This window comes from Canis lupus, chromosome 9, assembly GCF_011100685.1.
Source record: "Canis lupus familiaris isolate Mischka breed German Shepherd chromosome 9, alternate assembly UU_Cfam_GSD_1.0, whole genome shotgun sequence".
Taxonomy (NCBI): Eukaryota; Metazoa; Chordata; class Mammalia; order Carnivora; family Canidae; genus Canis; species Canis lupus.
In genome coordinates this window covers 46,415,923-46,435,795 of record NC_049230.1, presented here as the reverse complement: position 1 = coordinate 46,435,795, position 19,873 = coordinate 46,415,923, and the positions used below count along the sequence as shown (strand labels likewise).

At 58.9% G+C, this 19,873-nt stretch overlaps 1 protein-coding gene and 1 long non-coding RNA gene across 9 annotated transcripts; one reads left to right on the top strand and one right to left on the bottom strand.

Moving 5' to 3' along the window:
• Nucleotides 1–169: 169 nt before the first annotated feature.
• LOC106559318 lies at nt 170–10,247 on the bottom strand. 6 transcript variants are annotated; one of them, XR_005364777.1, is made up of 6 exons: nt 9,516–10,247; nt 6,819–9,144; nt 6,274–6,526; nt 2,617–2,762; nt 1,563–2,114; nt 170–256 (listed from the first exon to the last, which is right to left on the bottom strand). It is a non-coding gene; the product is annotated as an uncharacterized LOC106559318 (long non-coding RNA). The 6 variants fall into 6 exon arrangements; XR_005364778.1 differs by having other exon boundaries at nt 178–1,023; XR_005364780.1 differs by having other exon boundaries at nt 178–2,114; nt 9,516–9,689; nt 9,865–10,247.
• MNT (MAX network transcriptional repressor) lies at nt 3,277–18,912 on the top strand. Of its 3 annotated transcripts, none has more exons than XM_038548512.1 (6): nt 3,277–3,788; nt 9,058–9,631; nt 10,187–10,228; nt 10,343–10,454; nt 15,277–15,469; nt 15,610–18,912. In XM_038548512.1, exons 1-6 carry the CDS (start codon nt 3,716–3,718, stop codon nt 16,362–16,364), a joined length of 1,749 nt encoding a protein of 582 aa, XP_038404440.1. In that variant the 5' UTR covers nt 3,277–3,715; the 3' UTR covers nt 16,365–18,912. The 3 variants fall into 3 exon arrangements, with proteins under 3 accessions (XP_038404440.1, XP_038404442.1, XP_038404441.1); XM_038548514.1 differs by lacking the exon at nt 3,277–3,788 and adding an exon at nt 5,516–6,153; XM_038548513.1 differs by lacking the exon at nt 3,277–3,788 and having other exon boundaries at nt 8,603–9,631.
• The last annotated feature ends 961 nt before the right edge of the window (nt 18,913–19,873 follow it).

The window sequence follows — 19,873 nt, the reverse complement described above, 5'->3', positions numbered from 1 at the left end:
ATCTTAGGGGTCAGGAAACTGATTTTCATAGCTCTTGGAGTTGCATATTTATAGATGTCATGCATTGTTGGTGGAGTAGAAGACAGTCTCATTAAGGGAATATCTCTAGCTTTGCATATTAAAAAATGGAGGGATTTGAACTGGGCAGTTGGATGCACAAGACTTGAGGAGGAAGAGTGAAATAGAAATCCTTTAATGAGCAAGTACACAATGATGAGTGGCCCAGGTGTCTTCCCGCTCCAAAGGTCCTAAGCACCTAGAAGCATAAAATAGAACTTCAGGTATAACTTTTTGGAGATGGCCGGGCTTTGGATCATTCCCACAAAGTGCTCACCTTTCTGCTGAAACATCAGAAGACTTCTTTTCGCTTTCCTTTGAATGAATACAGTTGCCAGCTTCTACCCTAGTTCCATCCCTTTGGAACAAGAAGCTGGGGCTAAAATGTTAAATGGCTCTCTATTCATTGCTCTCTCCGCTTACACCCCCACTGTTAAGTCTCCCAACTGCCCATTCCCCAGTTGGGGAAACCCTGACTGGTAAGAAATTCTGTTCAGCCATTTTTAGGCTCCTGTAGGCAACAACAGGCTCAGAAAAAAAAGCTTATTTTCTAAACCCTTACTTTTGCCTAACATCCCCTGGCTGCTGTCCCCACATGACCCAAATAAACAGATGATCATGTGAAGCCAGTAAGGCTGTTTGTTTTAAATAGCAAGCATCTCCACTAAGCTCTGGAGCAGATGGGGTATTGGGGGCAAGGGAGAGGCTGCCATTTGACTCTGTTCACCCCACTTTTATCTCTTGCTTACCCACTCCCGAAATAAAAAGTGTCTTTGGAATGCTCCCTTTCAGAGGAGTGCCTTTTTAATGGAATAGAGCTGGCATCTGACAAGAAGAGTCAAAAATTGGACTTCAGCCTCTACAAGACTTCAGGGCTATGTGAGTGCTATGAGCACTTGAGGAAGGCAGAAGGTACAGCTGGATGGAGTTCTCTGAGAATCTTGGGCCATGACAGAGTACACAGTGCTGATCCCAAACAATGAAAATATGGTCAACAACATGATTTCAGGTGGCTATTATGTATATTACATACCCTGTTTAGCACCCCACCCCAACACACACATCTGGTATTGCCTTTAAACTGTCCTGTTCTTTGGTTGTGCAGAGGGCCAGGCCCAGCCACACTAGTAGCAGGCGGCAGATATCTAAAATAACCAGCACAGATCTCTCTGTCCCAGGGAAAGGGCACCTGGGCTATGTTGTTCCCACACCTTCCTTTACAGCTCCATCATAAGCCAAGCTAGTGGCACCTGGACGTGAGCAACTGCCTCTCTGCTCAGCTACAGACTCTGGGGCATTAACTGTGCAAAGATCAGAGCCCTCTGTAGACTGCCGCTGGCAAACCACCCCCTTCCTTCTGTTCACTAGGTTCCTGATTTCCAAGATCTGTGCAGATTCTCTTTCCTTAGTATGCATTATGCCCTCAAAGGAAAGGAGCAAAGCCAGCAGGCTGCGTTTGTACCGGCTTTCTGTGCTTCTAGCTAAACTCCAAAATAGGAACATACCTCTCTAAGGGCACAGTGGGGATGGAATGGGCTGTGATGAGATGTACCGGCAGGATGGTCTGCCACTCAGCCGTCCTCAAAAAGTCTTGCTTTGTAGCTTTGTATGATGGTGAAGCCCAAGTTGCAGGACCCTGAACCCAACTGGCCGGGTCGCACTCTGAACTGGTAGCAGAATCTGAGGCTAGGACCCAGGGGCCCTAGGACTGCTGGCATCCAGTACTACCAGAGTGCCTTCAGGGGGCCTCTGTGTCCCCGCCAACTGCACCAGTGGGGCTTGTGTGGCCTGCACCTAACAAGCAGAACAGCAGGATTTTAGGTGAAGATTTTGAGAAACCGACTACAACATGGTAAGTAGGCAAACTCTGCCTCATGCAGGCAGTTTGATGCTCCTCCATGATTTTTTTCCGAATTGGTTGCCCTGCTCCAGAACTGCCTTCAAAAGAGTCGTCCAGCGGATCAGATAAATACTCCTCCCTCTGGGGAATGCAGCAAGTGGAATACTGAGTGACTTTAGACACGTCCTCTCTGGTCTCTGGGCCTCAGTTTCCTTATCTGCAAAATGAGAGGATTTGGGTAAGCTGACAGGGTGTAACTTTCTGGGTGCACTCGGAGGCGCCCCCAAACACTAGCGGAAGAAGCGACGGCAGCGAGCGCCAGCCCGGGGTCCCGCCCTATCAGCGAGCGCGGGGGAGGCCAGGCCGGGCGCCGGAGCCCGCGCCCCGCCCCGCCCCGCCCCGCCCGAGGCCTCGGTTGCCCCGCCGCTGGTAGGGCCAGGCTTCCGCCCTCCACGTTGTTGTTCCCGATACGGGCCCCGCCCCCTTGGTCTGGGCTGCGTATGCCTGGCCGTAACTACCCCCGCCTCGGCCCCAGAGCAAGGCGGGGGCCTGTGGGCCATCCACATTAGACATGCGTGGACAAAAGACAAGAGTTTAGGGGAAGAAAGGAGAAGCTTGGGTTTGAAAGGAGGGTGGCGATAAGTAAAGGGTAGGCTAGGGCACGACTGCAGAATTTCCCTCGGCCTCCCACCCTCCCTTCTCAGTGGACCCATCCGCACCCACGAATGTGACCGTGTTAGACACTGGCCCTTTAAACAGAAGGCTGGCGGCGCGGGGTGTCCATGTGGAGCTGCTCCATGCCGTGTTGTCCTGCCCGCCCATTGGCCCGCGGCCCGGTGACGTCGCCTAATAGGATGCGAACGCACTGCGGGGGGAGGAACGGAGACAAGACGTGGATCCGGATCACCACTCCGCTCCGTCCGCTGGTCTCTGGCAGCCTCCCGCCGTCAGCTCCGCCCACGGGCGGATCCCGGGGGAATTGCGACAGCCGGGCGGTTGCAGGAATTAGGTCACGTGTGGGTAAGGAGCGGAGACCCAGGGGTCAGGCTAGTCTCTACCATCCCAAGGTTTCCCTGACCTACAATATCCTTATCTGAGCTAACTTAAGTCTTAAATTTTCCATCCTTCTTTTCCTCTAGCAGGACACATCTCGTTGTGAATGACCGCAACACGCAGCCCTTGCTCAACTCGTGGCTGGCCATCGGGGCGGGGCGAGACGAGAAAGCGGAAATGCGGGGCGCGGGCAGGGCTGGGTGTCCTCCCGCCCCCACCCGGGCCACGTGTGCGCGCGCCGTCTGTGGTGGGCGGGGCCGTCCCGCTCGGGACCCCGCCCCTCCCTTCCTGAGACGCCGCGGCCCTGCGGGCGGGGGCTCCGGTCCGGGCTTTGGCTGCGGCCCCGGTGTAGTAGCGGGGGCGGCGGCCGGGGGCAGCGCGGCTCCTTCCCTTGTTGTGTGTGTCGGTGCCTCCTCGCCATCTTGTTGCAAAGCCTTTTCTTGTCGGCGGGACTCCCGGGGGCCGCGGGGCGGGAGGCATCAGAGGGGAATAAGAGAAGGAGGGGAAGGAGGGAGGCAGTGCCGCCTTTTGTTTTTTTGCATCAAAATTTTTTTAATTTGCAAATTCTATTTTGCAAATATTTTGGAAAACATTAATTTTTTCTCTCCGCGCTCTCCCGTTCTTCCCTGCGGAGTGCGCTGCGCCGCCCAGCCCTGTCGCCCCCCGGAGGTGATCCCGCCCTCCTGCCTGCCCGCCAGCCTGACCTGTGCCCGGCTCGCGGGCCGCAGTCTCGGCCCCGGCGCGCCCCCGGCGGCTCTCGGCGCGATGAGCATAGAGACGCTCCTGGAGGCGGCCCGCTTCCTGGAATGGCAAGCGCAGCAACAACAGAGAGCACGTGGTGAGCGGCCGGGCTGGGCCCCTGGGGCACCGGGGACGGGGAGACGCGCGACCCTAGCCTCGGAGCCCGTGCGACACCGCGGGCAGCACCCCTAGCCCGGCGGCCCCGACGCCAGGCAGCGCACTGTCCGCGCAGGAGCTGCCGCCCGGGGAGGGGTGCTGGGGGCAGGAACAGTAATTAATGGGCTCGTTAATATGCCGTGAGGGACCGGCTCCTGTGGGAGCTGCCTGCCACCGAGTGTGCCCTTCGCGGGGGCTCCGTCCGCGGGGGCCAGCGGCGCCCTCCGCAGCAACGACGTGTGAGCCGGTGGGGGTGGGGTGCGGGATGGTGCTGCGTGGGGGTGGCAGACCCGCCTGTGCGTGCGTGTGTGCACGGGGATGTGTGATGCGAGCCTCGAGGAGAGCCGTGAACGGACGTGTCCACGGGCGAGTGTACAGTGCACACGAGTGGGCGTGTGTGTAACGGAGTGGGGGTGGGAATTACTCTACGCCGAGCAGCTCCCCGGCTTCCCTGGCCCCGTGGGGAGGGTGCGGGGGGCGCTCCCGGCCGGGCTACGCGCCGCTTGGGGCGGAGGCGGCCTTTGCAGAATGAAATGACATCGCGTGTCTTATGATCCTGGCCAGCCCCGCCTGACCCCGCCTCCCAGAGCTGGGCTGGGTCACGCTTCAGGGCTCTGGGGGAGAGCTTGGCTGATTGGGTGTCTGCGAAGCGGCCTGCAGGTCGCTGGGGGCAGCCCCCGGGCCCCCCTCGCGGCGCCCCACTTTAGCCGGTGTGGAATGTGGCGTGTCTGCGCGTTCCAAACCCGCTCTCGGCTGGAATGTTGCGTGTGCCTGCGTTCCAAGCCCGTTGGTTACACCGGGTGGTGACGTGGACGGGCCCCGCCTCCGACCACGTGCACGGGGGACACTCCCGCTGGGGACGGAGCGGCTCGGCCGGGGGCGGGGCCGGGGCGGGGCTGGCGAGTGGCCTGGCGCGGGGTTGGGCCCTGGCTGCGGCCGCCGGGCTCCTCCTGGGAGAGCCTGTGCGCTGGAGGAGGAGCCGCCGCGTTCACCTGTCCGTTCTCGCTCCGACCTCCAGTGTTTGATCCTGGGGCGAGGGAAACCCTCGGAATAGCAGGGCGGCGGGGCATTTAGAGCTCACATATTCCCCCTGACGTTGGGGGGGGACGTTCTCACCGGGACCTCCCGGCAGTACGCCTACCCACATTGTGGGATGAGCCAGGCTGAGAAGGGGCAAACTTCGGCGTTCCCTCGACAGGAAACGATTTCAGATGCTCCCCTTCCCACCCGCCCTGTCGGTGGTCCCCGGCTTCAGGGTGCTGCAGGAATAGGGGCTGGAGTGAAAGACCTCGGTTTCCCGGACCACTGCGAGGGCCTCGGCCCTGGGTCGGTGTGTGTGCAGTATCTGGGGACTCATGTCCCCTGCAGCCTCCCCTCCCCAGCCCTTTTGCCGGGTTGGTTGTGTTGGAGAGGGTGCTTCGCCCTCCTTTCCTTTCTCTCTGCCTATTGTTGCTTCAGTGATGAGTCATGCAGGAGGTAGTAGTGTGTGTTGTGTGCGCGCGCGCCCTGCAGCTTTTGCCGCGGCCTCGGCGGCGGAGGGGGTGGGGTGAGGGGAGCGGCGGCGGGCCAGGGGCGGGGGAGCGGCGGGTCCGCCCGGCCTAGTCTGTCGACCGGCCTCTCAAGGTCAGGAGTCACTCGAGATATGTAAGCTTGAGGTGCTTGGGTTTTGTGGAATTGCTGGGCCGGGACATCAGCCCGCGTGCCCCTCCCCCTTGGCTTCGGGGTCCTGAGCAGGGTCAGGCCCTGGACAGTGCTGGCGGTGACGGAGAATGTCCTGCTTGCAGCGACAGGGCGGGGGATGGGGTGTGTGCAACCAGAATTGGAGAGACTTGAGTCCCTTCCTGCTACCGTCAACACAGTGCAATTCAGGAGCATCTATTGTGTCCTTGCTGTGTATCAGGCACTGTGCTAGAGGTGAATAGGGTTGACCCTGCTGTTGCCCCAAGGGAGCACTCACTTCACCTTCACTGTGCCCTCAGGCTGCTTGGCCTTATGAGGAAGGGGAGAAGACACCCCCTCCTGTCCCTTCCTCCCCGCTGTCATCTCTCCCACCCTTTCCAGAATATTAAATCCAGAGCTGGCAGTTAGAAGGACAGGGTCGGTGTGTGCGACACTGTGAAGGAGCCTGGGAATGGTTCTCTCCTAAGAAGTAGCAGAGCCCTGCCCCTCCCATGCGGTGGTGAGAAGCCGGGGCAGGGAGCTGAGTAGAGGTCCAGTTTAACTGACCAGTCACAGCTCCTTCATGGTGGAGCAGGAGGGTCTTAGGGGATGGATGATGCAAAGCCAGATTCACCCCAAAAGCTCAGGTACAGATTCATTTTTCTCCCCCTCCTCGAAGTTCTATCCTCTGACTTGGGGTGGGGACAATGGGAGAGAAGGGGTAGTGTGTGGACCTGCTGACCAGAACTGCTTGCCTGGGTATGTACCTAAGGAGCAGCTCTGAATGGGGATCCTCTTGTCCACACTGCCCTTTCAGTGTCCAGGGTGGGTTTCCCAACCAGAGGGAGCCGGACTGCTCATGTGATGAACCTGGGGATGTGTGTGCACATGTGCATGTGAGAGGGCAGAGGTGGTCAGGAGGAGGCCCGCTCATTTCCAGCAGTCAGAAGATGGCCCAAACAGGATCCTCTTCTACCCGACCTAGTCACATCCTGGGGCTTGCCTTACGCACCAGGTCTCCTGTTAGCATGAAGAAGGGGGGAGTTCCTCCTGAACACTGGGGGCTACCCAGTGTAGACTCCTGTGGCTCCTGAATCACCCGACGGGTCATGCTAAATTCTCCGGGGCCAGCCTCTGGGAAGCCCAAGGAAGGTGTCAGAGCATGTATGTATGTGTTTGGGAGTGGGAGAGGGAGTGCACCCATGGGTGCAGCAGAGCAAATTTTACAGAGCCTCAATCTGTTGTTCCTGAGGGCATCCCCTGAGTGACTGCCAGTTCGTGCCCCCCCCCCCCCCACTTTGTTTCCCCCTACCCAGGGCACTGGAAGAGGGTCACTGCTGGGTGGGGAGGAGACAGAAAGCTTTGGTGGGCTGGATCTGGCCTGGGACACCCCCTCTTCACCATCAGTCAAGATTTTTCATGCCGATCCAGGCGTGATAGAGTTTGGCCATTCACCTGGCTCCTTCCTGGCACCTGTGAGGTGTACCTGCCTGACTCTGGAAGAGAGAGGGTAGGTGAGAAGGAGGTTTCCATCTCCTAGGTGAGCTGTACAGTTGCTTTAACATATGGGGACTATGAGGTTTTCTCTCAGTTTGGGTTCCCAGGACACCTGTCCTTGGGGCTTGGGGCCTTCTCAGTCCCACTGCTAATGGGATAGTGGAACACTGGTCCCAAAGCCAGTGAAAGTTTGGGTCCTAGCTCAGAAGCATGAAGGTGGGCTGTGTGTCGGGCCCTGAGCTGCTTGGGGATGGGGTGGGAGGGGGGTAGAGGGGTGGGATAGGGAGCAATGTGGGGGATGGACTGGGAAGCTGGCGGGAGGAACTCCGCAGACTTCTTGGCTAGTGTGCTCTCTGGGAAGCTGGAGGGCAGAGAGCTGGTTTTTCTCTGGGCCTGTAACCTAAGCCAGTGCGGGGGCCACAGAAAGGCCCAGGAGAGAAGGCCTTTCCTTGGAGCAGGCCTGGCAGCTCCCCTTCCTGAAGGGCTGGGGAGCTACGGAAGAGGCCAGGGCTGCTGGGAAACCGCTGAGTGCTTCCTCTCTCACATTTCTCTACTTCCTCCTTTGCCTCTTCTCCCCTGTGGGAGGGAAGGGCTTGGAGCAGTCCTGGCTCACACTCCAGTGGTTGGTGGTCCTAAGGGCTGAGCCCCAGAGACACGTGGGGCGCTGGGGGTTGATGCCCTCCTCCGTAGGGGGCTCTGAGCCTACCTGGTCCTCCAGCCCCACCCCTTGTGGGGTGGTATGTTTGAGGCGTGTCTGCCAACTACCTGTCCGTTCAGTTAGCAGCTAGCAGCGTCAGATCAGTTAGCAGCGGTGTGGCCAATCCCTGACAGGCAGGAGGGCTGGTTGACCAGCCTGCTCCCAGGCCTGGGGTTTCCCAGCTGGAGCCAGGGAACCAGAACTGTGGGACCTGGAGAGTGCAGGGCAGGGTGGAGGTGGAGAGATGCTTCTGGCTCAGGAAGGGCCCTCCCCCTTTCCGTGTGCTCAGGGAGGTCCTGAGCAGGCCTTGCTTTGCAGCAGGGCTTTCAGGAGAGATGCTGAACTGACAGGTGCAAGGCTGCCTTTCTTTTCTTTCTGCCTGCCTCGTACCTTTCTGGTTGTGCTGCTGCTGGTGGGGACACGGGGGCATTTGGGTGTAACAAGTTATAGGACCACAAAGGTCAGAGAAGGACCGAATGTGTTTTGTGGGGTCCCTAAGGAAACCAGACCTTGGGAGTCTTGGGCCTCATTTCCTCATGTGTGAACTGAAGGTGATGTCCCTGCCCTGCCTGTGGCGTGCACTCTTGTGGGGACCCAGCGGTGCGCGCGCGCGTGTGTTTGTGTGTGTGTGTGGACAGACACCTAGTGAGCACGTGCTGACACAGCTGGTATAGGCTCCGCCAGGTGTCAGAATTCCTGGCTGGGTCTAGTTTCAGTTTTACCTGTGACTTGCTCTGTGATCCTCAACAAATCATTGCCTCTCTGAGCTAATTTATTTCATCTTGAAATGAAGATGCTGCCTGCTCTCTGGAAGGTACTTGTAAATACTATTGAAGGCCTTCCCTAGAAGCCATGATCTGTCCAGCACAGCCCCCCCGCCTCGCCTGCCGCCCCGTCCCACCCCTAGTCCATTCTTCCATGATGGCCTGTGAGGCCTTTTGCTGACTGGCCTCTGCCCAGCTTATCTGTCACCACAGTACCCTCAGCCTTGTTCCTGAACCTCCCTGCCCCAGTCTAACCCCTCTACCTTCAGGCTGCCAGGCCCCCAACCTCCTGCTCTGTTTTTCTACAGCCCCTCTCCTCTCCAGCCTGGATCCTTATCCTATGTTACTTGTCCTTCCCCTCACCCCCTAGGCCTAGCTCCCCAAAGGCAGAGACCAGGTGTGTTTAAACTCTTCACTGCTGTGCTCCCAACCCTTAGCCCAAGTGCCTGGCTGGGTGTCTCTCAGGCTGAGCAGGCATGTCACTGAGCACTGATTGGGACAGAGTCAGAAGATGTGTTATGGTGGAAGACTTCAGAAGTTGGGGCCCAGGACTGCTGGCCCACTGAGAAATCCCTTGTGTTCTCTCTGCGTAGAGGAGCAGGAGCGGCTTCGCCTGGAGCGGGAGAGGGAGCAAGAGCAGAAGAAGGCCAGCAGCCTGGCCAGGCTGGCCCATGCCCTGCCTGTGGAGGAACCCCGCATTGAAGCGCCACCCCTACCTCTGTCTCCCCCAGCACCCCCACCAGCACCCCCACCGCCACTTGCCACCCCCACCCCATTGACTGTCATTCCTATTCCAGTCGTGACCAACTCTCCTCAACCTCTGCCCCCACCCCTGCCTCCTGCCGCCCAGCCTTTGCCCCTGGCGCCTCGCCAGCCAGCCCTGGTTAGCACCCCTGGACTCAGCATTAAGGACTCTGCTCCCCTGCCCACCAGGCCACAGGTGCCCAACCCTGCCCCCCTGCTGCCAGACTCCAAGACCACCCTTCCGCCCACTGGCAGCCCCAAGCCTTTGCAGCCCCTCCCCACACCCATCCTGACCATAGCACCTCACCCTGGAGTCCAGACCCAGCTGGCTCCCCAGCAGCCACCGCCATCCACTCTTGGGACCCTGAAGTTGGCACCAGCCGAAGAAGTCAAATCCAGCGAACAGAAGAAGAGGCCCGGGGGGTGAGTGAGGTGTGGCTGAATCCGGGCTGATGGGATGGAGAACTGCCCACATTCTGGGCTCCATGTGGAAAAGAAAGTAGCCCCTCCTAAGCTAGTTCTTCAAAGCCATGTCCTCCCTCCCCACCTGAGATGCATCTTATCCGTATTTGGACAGGTCTGTGCCTGTGCCCATCCCCACCCAGGAGTGGGTAATGGCTGTTGCCCTCTGTTGTCAGGCTTCTGTGTTCTCTGACCTGCTCAGGGATGGGCCCATTGGCATTTCCAGGCCTTTGGCGAGAGTATTGGAATGAGGACCTCTTGGTGAGGGCTGGGGTCAACTGGCTATTTCTGTGAGCTCCAGGAGGCCCTCCGATTCCTCACAGGTGGACAAGGGCAAGATGGAGGGTTAAAGGGATTGTGATTTATGAGCATACGCGTGCCGTCCAGGGGCTGTATGTGCCTCTACACAGGCTGAACATCTCCCACTGCTGCTTTGTACAGAATGTGGGGAGCAGGGGGCAGAAGACCACCTAATTGGGCCCTCCTCCCTCAACTTCCTTCCTGTCTGGGTTTCAGGATCGGAACCAGAGAAGTCCACAACAAACTGGAGAAGAACAGGTGTGTGTGCGTGCGCGCGTGCCTCTGGCCCCCCCCTTGGTCCCCCAAGCCCCCCTGGGGCCTCTTCTCCCCGCCCCCCAGTCGCGGGCCAACCAGCGTTCCCCCTCTCCCCAGGAGGGCCCATCTGAAGGAATGCTTTGAGACCCTGAAGCGCAACATCCCCAACGTGGACGACAAGAAGACGTCGAACCTGAGCGTGCTGCGGACGGCGCTGCGGTACATCCAGGTATGGGGGAGGGAGGCTCCGCCGAGAGCAGGGCGGGCGGCGGCCGCGGCGCCGGCTTCCTCCCCGCTCCCGCCCGCCCTCTTCCCCTCGCCGCGGCCCGCCCCGCCCTCACTCCCCCCTCCCCCTCCGGCTCCCCCGCCCGCCTCCACGCGGGCGCGGAGCACATGGCTCGGCTGACGTCAGCGGGGCTCCCCGCCCGCGAGGGGGCGGGGGGCGCGTGCGCGTGCGCGGGGGAGGGCGGCCGCGGCGTTCCCCTCTCCCCCAGCCCCCTTCCGGCCGCCCCGCGAGCCCTGCCATCTGCGCCGCCCGCGCAGCTCGGTGTTCAAACCCGGCGGCCGGGCGGCCGGTCCCGCGCTCCTGCCTGACGCCGCTGGTGCCCCCGCGGCTGAGGAGGGCGGGGAGCGGCCCGGCGCCTCCACCCCGCCCGCGGTGCCTGGGCGGCAGCCGGACTCGGCCCGGGAGTGTCGCTCGCGGGGGGGTGGGGAGTCCCCTGGGCGTGGCTCCTGGCGGAAGGCGGCGCGCCGGCGAGGCCCCCCACTCCAGCCCGAGGGACTGCGATCCAGCGAGCGCGTCGAAGCGCCGCGACTCGTTTGGGGCTGACACCTGGAGACCGGGGAGTGTGGCGGTCTGGGCGACCAAATAACCCTGGGGTCACCGAACCCTTGAAAACCAAGCTCTCCGCCTGCTTGGATTTTTAAGAGCCTCTTCAAGGGGCCCTCCTGGCCTTGTGCCTCCTCCCACCCCCCGCCTTGGGCACTGGCTTCCCTCTGCAGTACGGGGTGGGGGGCGCCCGCCAGATAAGACTGTTGCCATGACGGCCCTGTGTTTCGGTTTCCCTGGAAACCGGCCGAGGTTTCCGCGTGCCGGGAAGGAGGCTGTGGGGGTGGGGCGGGCGGCCACGCTTGGCTGCCGCGGAGACGCGAGTTGGAGCCGAGCCGTTGGGCAGTGGGAGGGGCTTCGCGCTCCCTGCCCGCGCGGGGTGGGGGCGGGGGAGGCTCGGGGTCTCCCGGTCGGCGCGCTCCTGCCGCGCGCCTGGTCCCCGGCGGAGGGGGCGGCCGAGGGGTCCGACCGCGTTGGGAGCCCGAGGCGGGGCCTCGCCCCTCCCCCGGCCAGGGACTGCGGGGTCACAGCCCTGAGGTAACCGGAGTCCGCTCCCAGCCGGCGGCTCCCTCCCCGCCTCCCGCGAGCGCGCGCCCGCCCTTCCGCCCGCCCTGCGGAGGGGGAGTGGCTGGCGCGGCTCCAGCCTGCTTCCCGGCACCCGGGCGGGGCGGGGCCGGGCTCGCGGATTGGCGGGGCCGGGCTGGGGGCGGAGCTTCCGCGCGCCGAGCGGCGGGGTGCGGCCGGCGGGCCGTGACGCTGCAGAGCCGGGTCCGCGTGGGTGCGCGCGTGCTCCGGGAGGGGCGGGGCCTCGCTTGCGGCCGGCCGGGCCTGGAGGAGGAGGGGCCGGAGGGGTGGGGTTTGGAGGGTCCCCAGGAGGCCTACTTCTGGCTTGTTTTTGCAGAACTTGGGCTTGGGAATGTTACTGGTTCTTCAGTGGTTCACAATCCTATGGCCTACGAGCAAATTCTTGTCCAAATGCGGTGACGTTTTCTGTGAATATCAGCTTTTTCTGTGCTGCCATTTTGCTACATAGGAAAAAATAATATCTTTACCATAGGGATGTTAGGAGGATTGGCCTTCTATAAATACCAATTTAATGGCAATTATTGAGATGTAGGAAGCACATTGTACTTTCTAGACGCATATTTAGGGGGAAGAGCCTTGCTTGCATGATCTCTGGATTTGAAAATAAATTTTAAGCAGAGACTCAGTAGAACCAGCAGACATGGGCCTGGGCTGAGTAGGCAGTGAGGTGTACCCAGGGCTGTTCATAGAGATCTATTTCTACAGGTCCTGACAGTGGAAGCAGAAACAGAAAACTTACAAGGTTTTGTAAATCCTCAACCTCATTCGTTTATTCATTTAGGTACTTTGGACAGTTCTGTGTCTGATTTTGAGGATAAAGCAGGGAACAAAGAACAAAGTATGGTCTGTATCTTTACTGGTTCAGTCGTGGCAGATTTTTTTTTAAGATTTTATTTATTTATTCATGAGAAACACACACAGAGAGAGAGGCAGAGACACAGGCAGAGGGAGAAGCAGGCTCCATGCAGGGAGCCCGACGTGGGACTTAATTCCAGGTCTCTGGGATCACACCCTGGGCTGAAGGCGGCGCTAAACTGCTGGGCCACTCGGGCTGCCCTTGATGGCAGATTTTAAACTAAGGCCTGTGCCATGAGGATGTAATAGGGACAGGGATCACAGAATTTCTTCTGGGGAGCAAGGGAAGTTATTGTTGAGGAAGGGGCATTCGAGCTGAGACCTGAAGGTTTCAGGGTGACCTAGGCACAGCAGATGGTAGAAGGCCTAGCACAGGCCGGCTCCTCTCCAGAAGGAAGGAGGGGGATGCAGTTTTGGAAAGTAAAGGTGGTCATGAGGGTTGCCATGTAGAGATGAGGGCCGCAGAGCACTAGATGGGAGTCAAAAGGGAATAGTAGAGAGACCACATTAGGTGTGTAGAGCAAAGGCTTTGGGTGTGTGCTGAGGTAGGAAGGCTATAGCCCCCAGCCCGCTCAGAATGGCTTGAAGATGCTAAAGGATTTGAAGAAACCCATGGTGAAGTGAACAAAACCAGAAAGAGGAGTAGGCAGGTACCTAACTATGCATCCAGCCAGTCTTATGAAATGTTTTAAAATGAAGCAATGTGGACAAGAGCTAGACCCTGGGGAAACTTTGCAGGGGCTTCTAGGTCTCTGGAGAACTAGGCTAGTGAAGAAGAAGAGGTCTTGGCCTCTGAGTTTCCCTCAGCGCCAGAAATCTACTCTCCTGCTAGGACTGCCACTTCCAGCCCCCTGCAGCCAGGCTGAAGTGGTAGCTAGCTGACTCACCACAGGCCCCATCATTGATATGGCCTCATCTGATGTCATGTCCAACACTGGCCTCTCAGGGTAGAGCCAGGTGAGAAGCCTGGTGAGATGTGTGTATGTAAGGGAGGGATCTTTCTGGCAGAACTATGTAGAGAACCAAGTTAAATCTCAAAGCCAGGACATAGAGGAGGCTGTGTGTGGCCTGGGACTGCTGGCAGAATTGTAAAGTACCAAGTTTCAGGCCAGAACAGAGTATGGTCATATCTGGGTTACATGTTGTGGGCACTAATAGTTTAAGGCATTTCTTTCTGGTGAGGTCAGAAATATGAGGAGTGTGAGGCTACAGGAGGAGTGTAGGGAAATCAGACCAAGTTTACTGGGTGAAGTTGGAAGACGCTGCCATACCCTGGAAGGGCAAGTGAACAGTCAGGAAGGTTGGTGTAAAACTGCTCGTAGTAAATCGAATCAGTGGAAACTCGAGTCTAACGGGTGACTGATTCTGCTGTGATAAAGGAGAGAGACAGGATAGAAGTGGGAATCAACATCCTCACAGATCCTTCCCCTGGGGCTGGGATAAGCATACTTCTGGCCACTGGTAGGGTCAGGGGGAAAAAAGCTAATTATAGAATATCTTGCTTTTACAATGTTTGACAGGGACAGATTGAGGTGGAAAAACAGAACATGAAGTTTTTAGGGGGGGTCACATGAGCCAGTGTCTGATTAAATCCTGCCAGTCTTATTAAATGCTGAAGTATATGGAGCCATATCAGGAAGGGCTCCAGGGCAAGAGGACTCACTGGTGAGGGTGTGGGATGGGGAAGGTGTGGGGGCTCAGGTGTGGTCTGGGAGTACAAGCAGGTGAGATGTAGAGGGGTGAGAAGGGAGGATCTGTGTATGAGACAGGGTTCAGGGAGGAAAACTTAAGACGAGCTGGATAATTTGGTGTATGAAGGGTCACTGGGTCCTGTACCTGCCGTGACCGGCAAACTTTGGAAGCTAGCAGCTCAGGAGCAATTGAGGCAGCGATGGCTCTACGGCCAGGGGAGCTGCCTGCTGGTGTTCCGAGTTGCGGGGGGGGGGGGGGGGGGGGGTGGTTCCCAGTGTTATGGGGCGGGAACCATCTGGAACTTGTGGTGAAGGAGGAAAATGTCCAGTGGTGCTCAGAGGAAAATGTCCAGTGGTGCTCAGATCAGAGACGCTGTTGAGCCATTTCTCACTGATCAGTGCAACCAGCTAGAGGTGTGGAAGGAGGGACACATTCCAGGGCTCCGGGGATCATTCAGCAGCCTGGGGAATCTGGACGGCCTTGGGCACTTCTGAGAGGCAGCTCATGTAGGTGGGGCGGCAGGAGCAGTCCCGGCCCGAGCGGAGTGGGGAGAGCCAGCAGCTGCCCAGGATGAATGAGATGGAGGCAGGTCTGGAGGAGATACACAGGGGTGGGGGGTGCCACAGAGCACAGGGTCTGAGGGCCATCCTTGGGGACATTGAAGTTGAGACTAATGAATGATGCTGTGGAAAGAAGGGCAATATCCTTTGGAGTTCTTTGGGGAATGAGTTCCAAGGAGGGTAGCCTGTGGCATGGTGCCGGACAGCGTGGTATGAGTGGTGGCGGGGGCGTGACCAGCACCCTAGCTGTGACTGTTACCCCTCCTGTCCTCCACAGAATGGCCGGAAGAGGCTGCCAGGAGGGTGGATGGGGCCAGAGGCCAGGAAGCTCTCCCGCACAAAGTGGATGCGGGTGGGAGCGGGGGAGAGGCCAGCCTGCATCTGTGCAGTCAGTGGTGCCTGGGGGTGGAGTGACCTGCAGCCTGGATGGGGGTGGGGACACTTGTGGGGAGAGGTTTGCAGGTTTGCAGTACTGTGGGCCCTCTAGCTCCTGCTCAGGGTATCCTTCGGGCCCTTGCCTTATTCTCCAGTCTCTGAAGAGGAAGGAGAAGGAATATGAGCATGAGATGGAGCGGCTGGCACGCGAGAAGATTGCCACACAGCAGCGGCTGGCAGAGCTCAAGCACGAGCTGAGCCAGTGGATGGACGTGCTGGAGATTGACCGTGTGCTCCGACAGACTGGCCAGCCGGAGGACGACCAGGCCTCCACCTCTACAGCCTCTGGTGAGCCCTACATGCCCCTCCCTGGCCGGGCCCTTGTCCCCCAGCCCCATGTCCCCAGGCCCCAGGGGCATTTACTACTACTCCAGCCTCTTGTTTCCCAAGTTCTTCTGACCCATCCCTGTCCCCATGTCTCCCCACAGAGGGTGAGGACAACATAGATGAGGATATGGAGGAGGACCAGGCCGGCCTGGGCCCACCTAAACTGAGCCATCGCCCCCACCCGGAGCTGCCGAAGCCACCGCCCAGCACCGCCCCCGCACCTCTGCCTCCCCATCCACACTCCCACTCCCAGCCTGTGGCTCTGTCTCCTGTCCACCTGCCTGGGCAGCAGCCACCACCACAGCAGAAGACACCTCTGCCAGCCCCTCCTCCCCCACCGGCCCCCGCCCAGACGCTGGTGCCTGCTCCAGCCCATCTGGTGGCTGCAGCTGGAGGAGGCTCCACGGTCATCGCCCACACGGCCACCACCCATGCCTCAGTCATCCAGACTGTGAACCACGTTCTACAGGGGCCGGGCGGCAAGCACATCGCCCACATTGCCCCCTCAGCCCCCAGCCCTGCTGTGCAGCTGGCACCTGCCACACCTCCCATTGGCCACATCACAGTGCACCCTGCCACCCTCAACCATGTGGCCCACCTTGGCTCCCAGCTGCCCCTGTATCCACAGCCCGTGGCGGTGAGCCAGCCTGTGGCAGTGAGCCACATCGCCCACACCCTCTCACACCAGCAAGTGAATGGCACAGCTGGGCTGGGGCCCCCAGCGACTGTCATGGCAAAGCCAGCTGTGGGGGCTCAGGTGGTGCACCACCCCCAGCTGGTGGGCCAGACAGTGCTCAACCCTGTGACCATGGTCACCATGCCCTCCTTCCCGGTCAGCACGCTCAAGCTGGCTTGAGGATGAGGCCACTCAGAGGCCCCCAGTGGGGGCAGGGAGGGGGACCCACCCCCCACTCTCCCACCCACCAGCTCCACACATTCCAGCCAGGCCAAGGCCCGCCCCACCCACACCCACCCCCAGGCCTCCTAGGGGAAGGGGGTGCAGAGACTCTGAGCCAGGGGAGGGAGGGCCACCCCAGGGAGCTGGGCGCGGGGCAGGGTGTGACCCCACTGCACTAGGACTTAAGTGATGAGATGCTTTGGTGAATGTGCCCCTCGTCTGGCCTGGTGCCAGCTCCAGTGATGTTCCCACCTCCCCACCTTGTCCCCTGCCTCCCGTGCGTGTGGGTGTTGTGTTCTCCCCACTTCCCTACCCCGCCTGCCTTCCTGTGCTGCTGCTGCTATATTGCTCTAGCTGATGAGGCGGCTGAGTGCCCGGGCCCTCTATCCTGAGCCGTGGCCTTCTCTGCCCAGGCCTGGGGGGGGCGGTGGGGGTGGTGGTTAGGGGGCAGAACCGAAGCAACTTGGCCCAGAAAGCTGGGTGCTCAGGAGGCTCTGCTCTAAAGGTGACAGATCCTAGGAAGTGGCCACTCTGCTGGGAGGGGTGGGCTTGGCTGTCCTGCCCCCATGCTGCCCTTCCACACCCCTGGCCTGGGTCTGGACCTGTCCCCATCCCTGGATCTGGCTCTTGGTTTCCCAAAGGCAAAGGGGAGGGGTGCTGTCCATTCTCTGCCCCAGGTCCCTGGCCTCTGCTCAGTGCTGTGCACTCCCCTGTAAGCTCAGAGAAGTGAACTGGCATCTGGTCTGGGTCCTGGGAGCCTGAAGCCACACTGCTGAGGCCATCAGGAAGTTAAAATCTAGGGGCTGGGGCAAATCCCGGAGCCCTTTTCCTGATGCCCTGGCAACCTGCAGGGCAGGGAGGGCTGCTACTTCTGCCCCAACTTATCTGTCCTTGGTGTCATCTCTGTCTTTCCCCCTGAACACCTGCTTCTGCAGTGAGCTACTCTGAGTGGGCCACCACCTCCCTCTGAGGAAGGCCCTTAGTTGGACTTAGGGCCGCACTGAGCTTGGGCTGGGGAGGAGTGAGGGGGCCTGTGTGCAGGGCGTGCCGGTTTCCCCACCTCTGCCTCTGCTGACTGCTTTGGCTTCTCTCTTATGTGGGTATTTATTACAAGTGGCCTTGTGTCAGACACATGCTCAGTTGTACACACATGCACACTCAGCTCGCCACCTGGACACACACACACTTTTGTGGGGAGAGAAAGCCAGTGTCTCTAGTTGTGAAGTTTGCTTTGATAGGCTGGGGGCAGGGGACAGGACACTTAACTCCCTTTCAGTTCCTTCCTAGTCCTGGAAACCTCCCAGGGGACTGTTCTCATTGGTCTTGCCTGGGGTGGGGAAAGGGAAGGCCTATGGTCACCCCAGAGGCCTCCAAGAGGGAGCCTCACACCCACCTCAGCATAGCACTTCCACCCCACAAGCCTGCTGCCCTCCTACTCCTGCAGCCACCACCTGCCACCCTGGTTCTTGGGGAAACCAGTTTACAGTCTTCCCTGAGTGATTGGGACTGCAAGAGCAGAGGGAGCCAGCTGGGCCTGGTGCCCAGGAACAGAGAAGCATCAGGGGACCTGCCCTTCCTTTCAGGCTCTGCTCACCTCCCTGCATTCTGAGGCCATTTCAGAGTTGAAAGTGTGTCAACCAGTGGCCTCTCGGGCCTGCACAGATACCTCATCCGCCCGCTCACCGCCCCTGCCCCTCCCCACCCCTAGCAGTGGGGGCCTTCGAATCTAGTGCCGAATGACTATGTCCAGATTGGTGACGATGGGTGTTGTTGCTGTTGTTTTTGTTGTTGTTTGTGAACGCTGTGATGCTGTGTGCCCTAGAGGGCAGCCACCGCTCAGCCCTTCCTTGGGCATCTCCCTTCTGAGAGCTGTCAGGACCACATCTGTCCTCACCCTGTGGGACCGCCTGCCCCTCCCCTCCCTAGCCCTTCCAGCCTGGGGGCTGCGCGCGCGTGTGTGCATACGTGCACGCGCACACAAACACACATACACACACACCTTACCTCTCATGCGTGTTTTACTTTTTGACGTTAGGAGTGGCTCACTGGCTGGGAGCCTTTACCTCGGGGAGAGGGGGAGGTTGGTTCCTTGGGGGGCCAAAGAAGGGCAGGGAGTGCCTGGAGGGGAATTAAGGGTTACTAAAGCCCTGGCTCTCCAGGAACAGCTTCTCCCCCATCCCAGGGTCCCATCCCCATCCCCCAAAGAGGTGGCCCTTGTTTACAGTGAGGACTCTGGTCACTGTGTCTCCGTTTCCTGAAATATAAACTGTAGCGACCCCAGACTGTAGAGATTTTTATGTGTTTGGATACATCTGCTGTGTGGGAAAAAAACAAAAACCCTACAAAAAACCCTAATTTTGTACATATTGTATTTTTACTATTGAACTGTATTCTAGTGGCTGTTCATGCTCCAAGACTTTAGGTATTGAGACATGAATACTATCCATGTAATAAGCACTTGCCTGGAATAAAATATAAAACTGAATAAACCTGCACTGAAACCAGAGATGGAGCTGCCAGGCTATGGCATCTGGGTCACTGTGTTGCAACAGGAGGCCCCCAGACCTCTTGGGAAGGACCTCCAGCAAGAAGCCTCGGGGGCCTGACCCTGTTGACATTTGAGGGGCACAGGTCCTCAAGCAGCTCAGTGCTGGTCAATTTTAGAGAAGATTTGGGACCTTCTGGCTCTAATGCCAATGTTCAGTCCCAAGCAAGCTCTGAGAACTGCAGTTCTCATCTTAGACTTTTGTAATACTTTCCACTTCCCCAAACCATTTTTACAAACACTATCTTGTTTCATCTCCTAACAGCACGGTGGAGTAAATAAGCCAAGAACTAGCCCTGTTGTGGCAGGTGAGAAAACAGGTTTGAGGTGGCCAAGTGACTTGTTAGGGTCACACAGCTAGCTGGCCTGGGCCTGCTGTAGACCTGGAGCTCCTTAACCTGAGGAAATTCCAGTAGGAAAGTGGAGGGGATCTATGCACAGAAGAGTAAGAGGCTTCCTGAGAGGAGATGTGCTTCTGAGGTGGTGAGTCAGGGCAGGTCATCTAGGGAGTCCATAAGGGAAAGGGGAAAAAAAGGAAGTAGTTGGAGGTCAGGACTCAAAGAACCATGTTCTAAGATGGGCCTCGAAGACTCTTGTCCTTATAACGACATCTCTCCCAGTTCAGGGGAAAACAGCCCTTTGGCAGGCTGTCTCTGGAGGGAGTGGGGAGGTGAGGAAAGGCTGAGCCATAGAGCAGGCTGGCTGCCTCGTCCAATGCCCTGACCACACCTTCCCCACTCCCAGGCCCAGCCAGAGGAACAGACTCCGCATCTCTTCCTGGGATGGGTTATCCTTGGGGAAGGAAGTGGTGGCCACAAATGTCTCAGGGTCCCCTTTCTGAAGAAGCACCAGCCTCGAGAAAGGCTGGACCCAGTTCCCCCACCTCTGCTTTCACTTTTGAGATGCTGGCTCCCTCTGCTGG

What these genes read in the sequence shown, in the direction of transcription:
- MNT (XM_038548513.1), top strand. Translation starts at nt 8,976, where the DNA reads ATGTGTTATGGTGGAAGACTTCAGAAGTTGGGGCCCAGGACTGCTGGC. An exon ending in CAGAAGAAGAGGCCCGGGGG is followed by an intron (nt 9,632 to 10,186) that starts GTGAGTGAGGTG and finishes TCTGGGTTTCAG; the next exon opens with GATCGGAACCAGAGAAGTCC. An exon ending in CTCCACCTCTACAGCCTCTG is followed by an intron (nt 15,470 to 15,609) that starts GTGAGCCCTACA and finishes GTCTCCCCACAG; the next exon opens with AGGGTGAGGACAACATAGAT.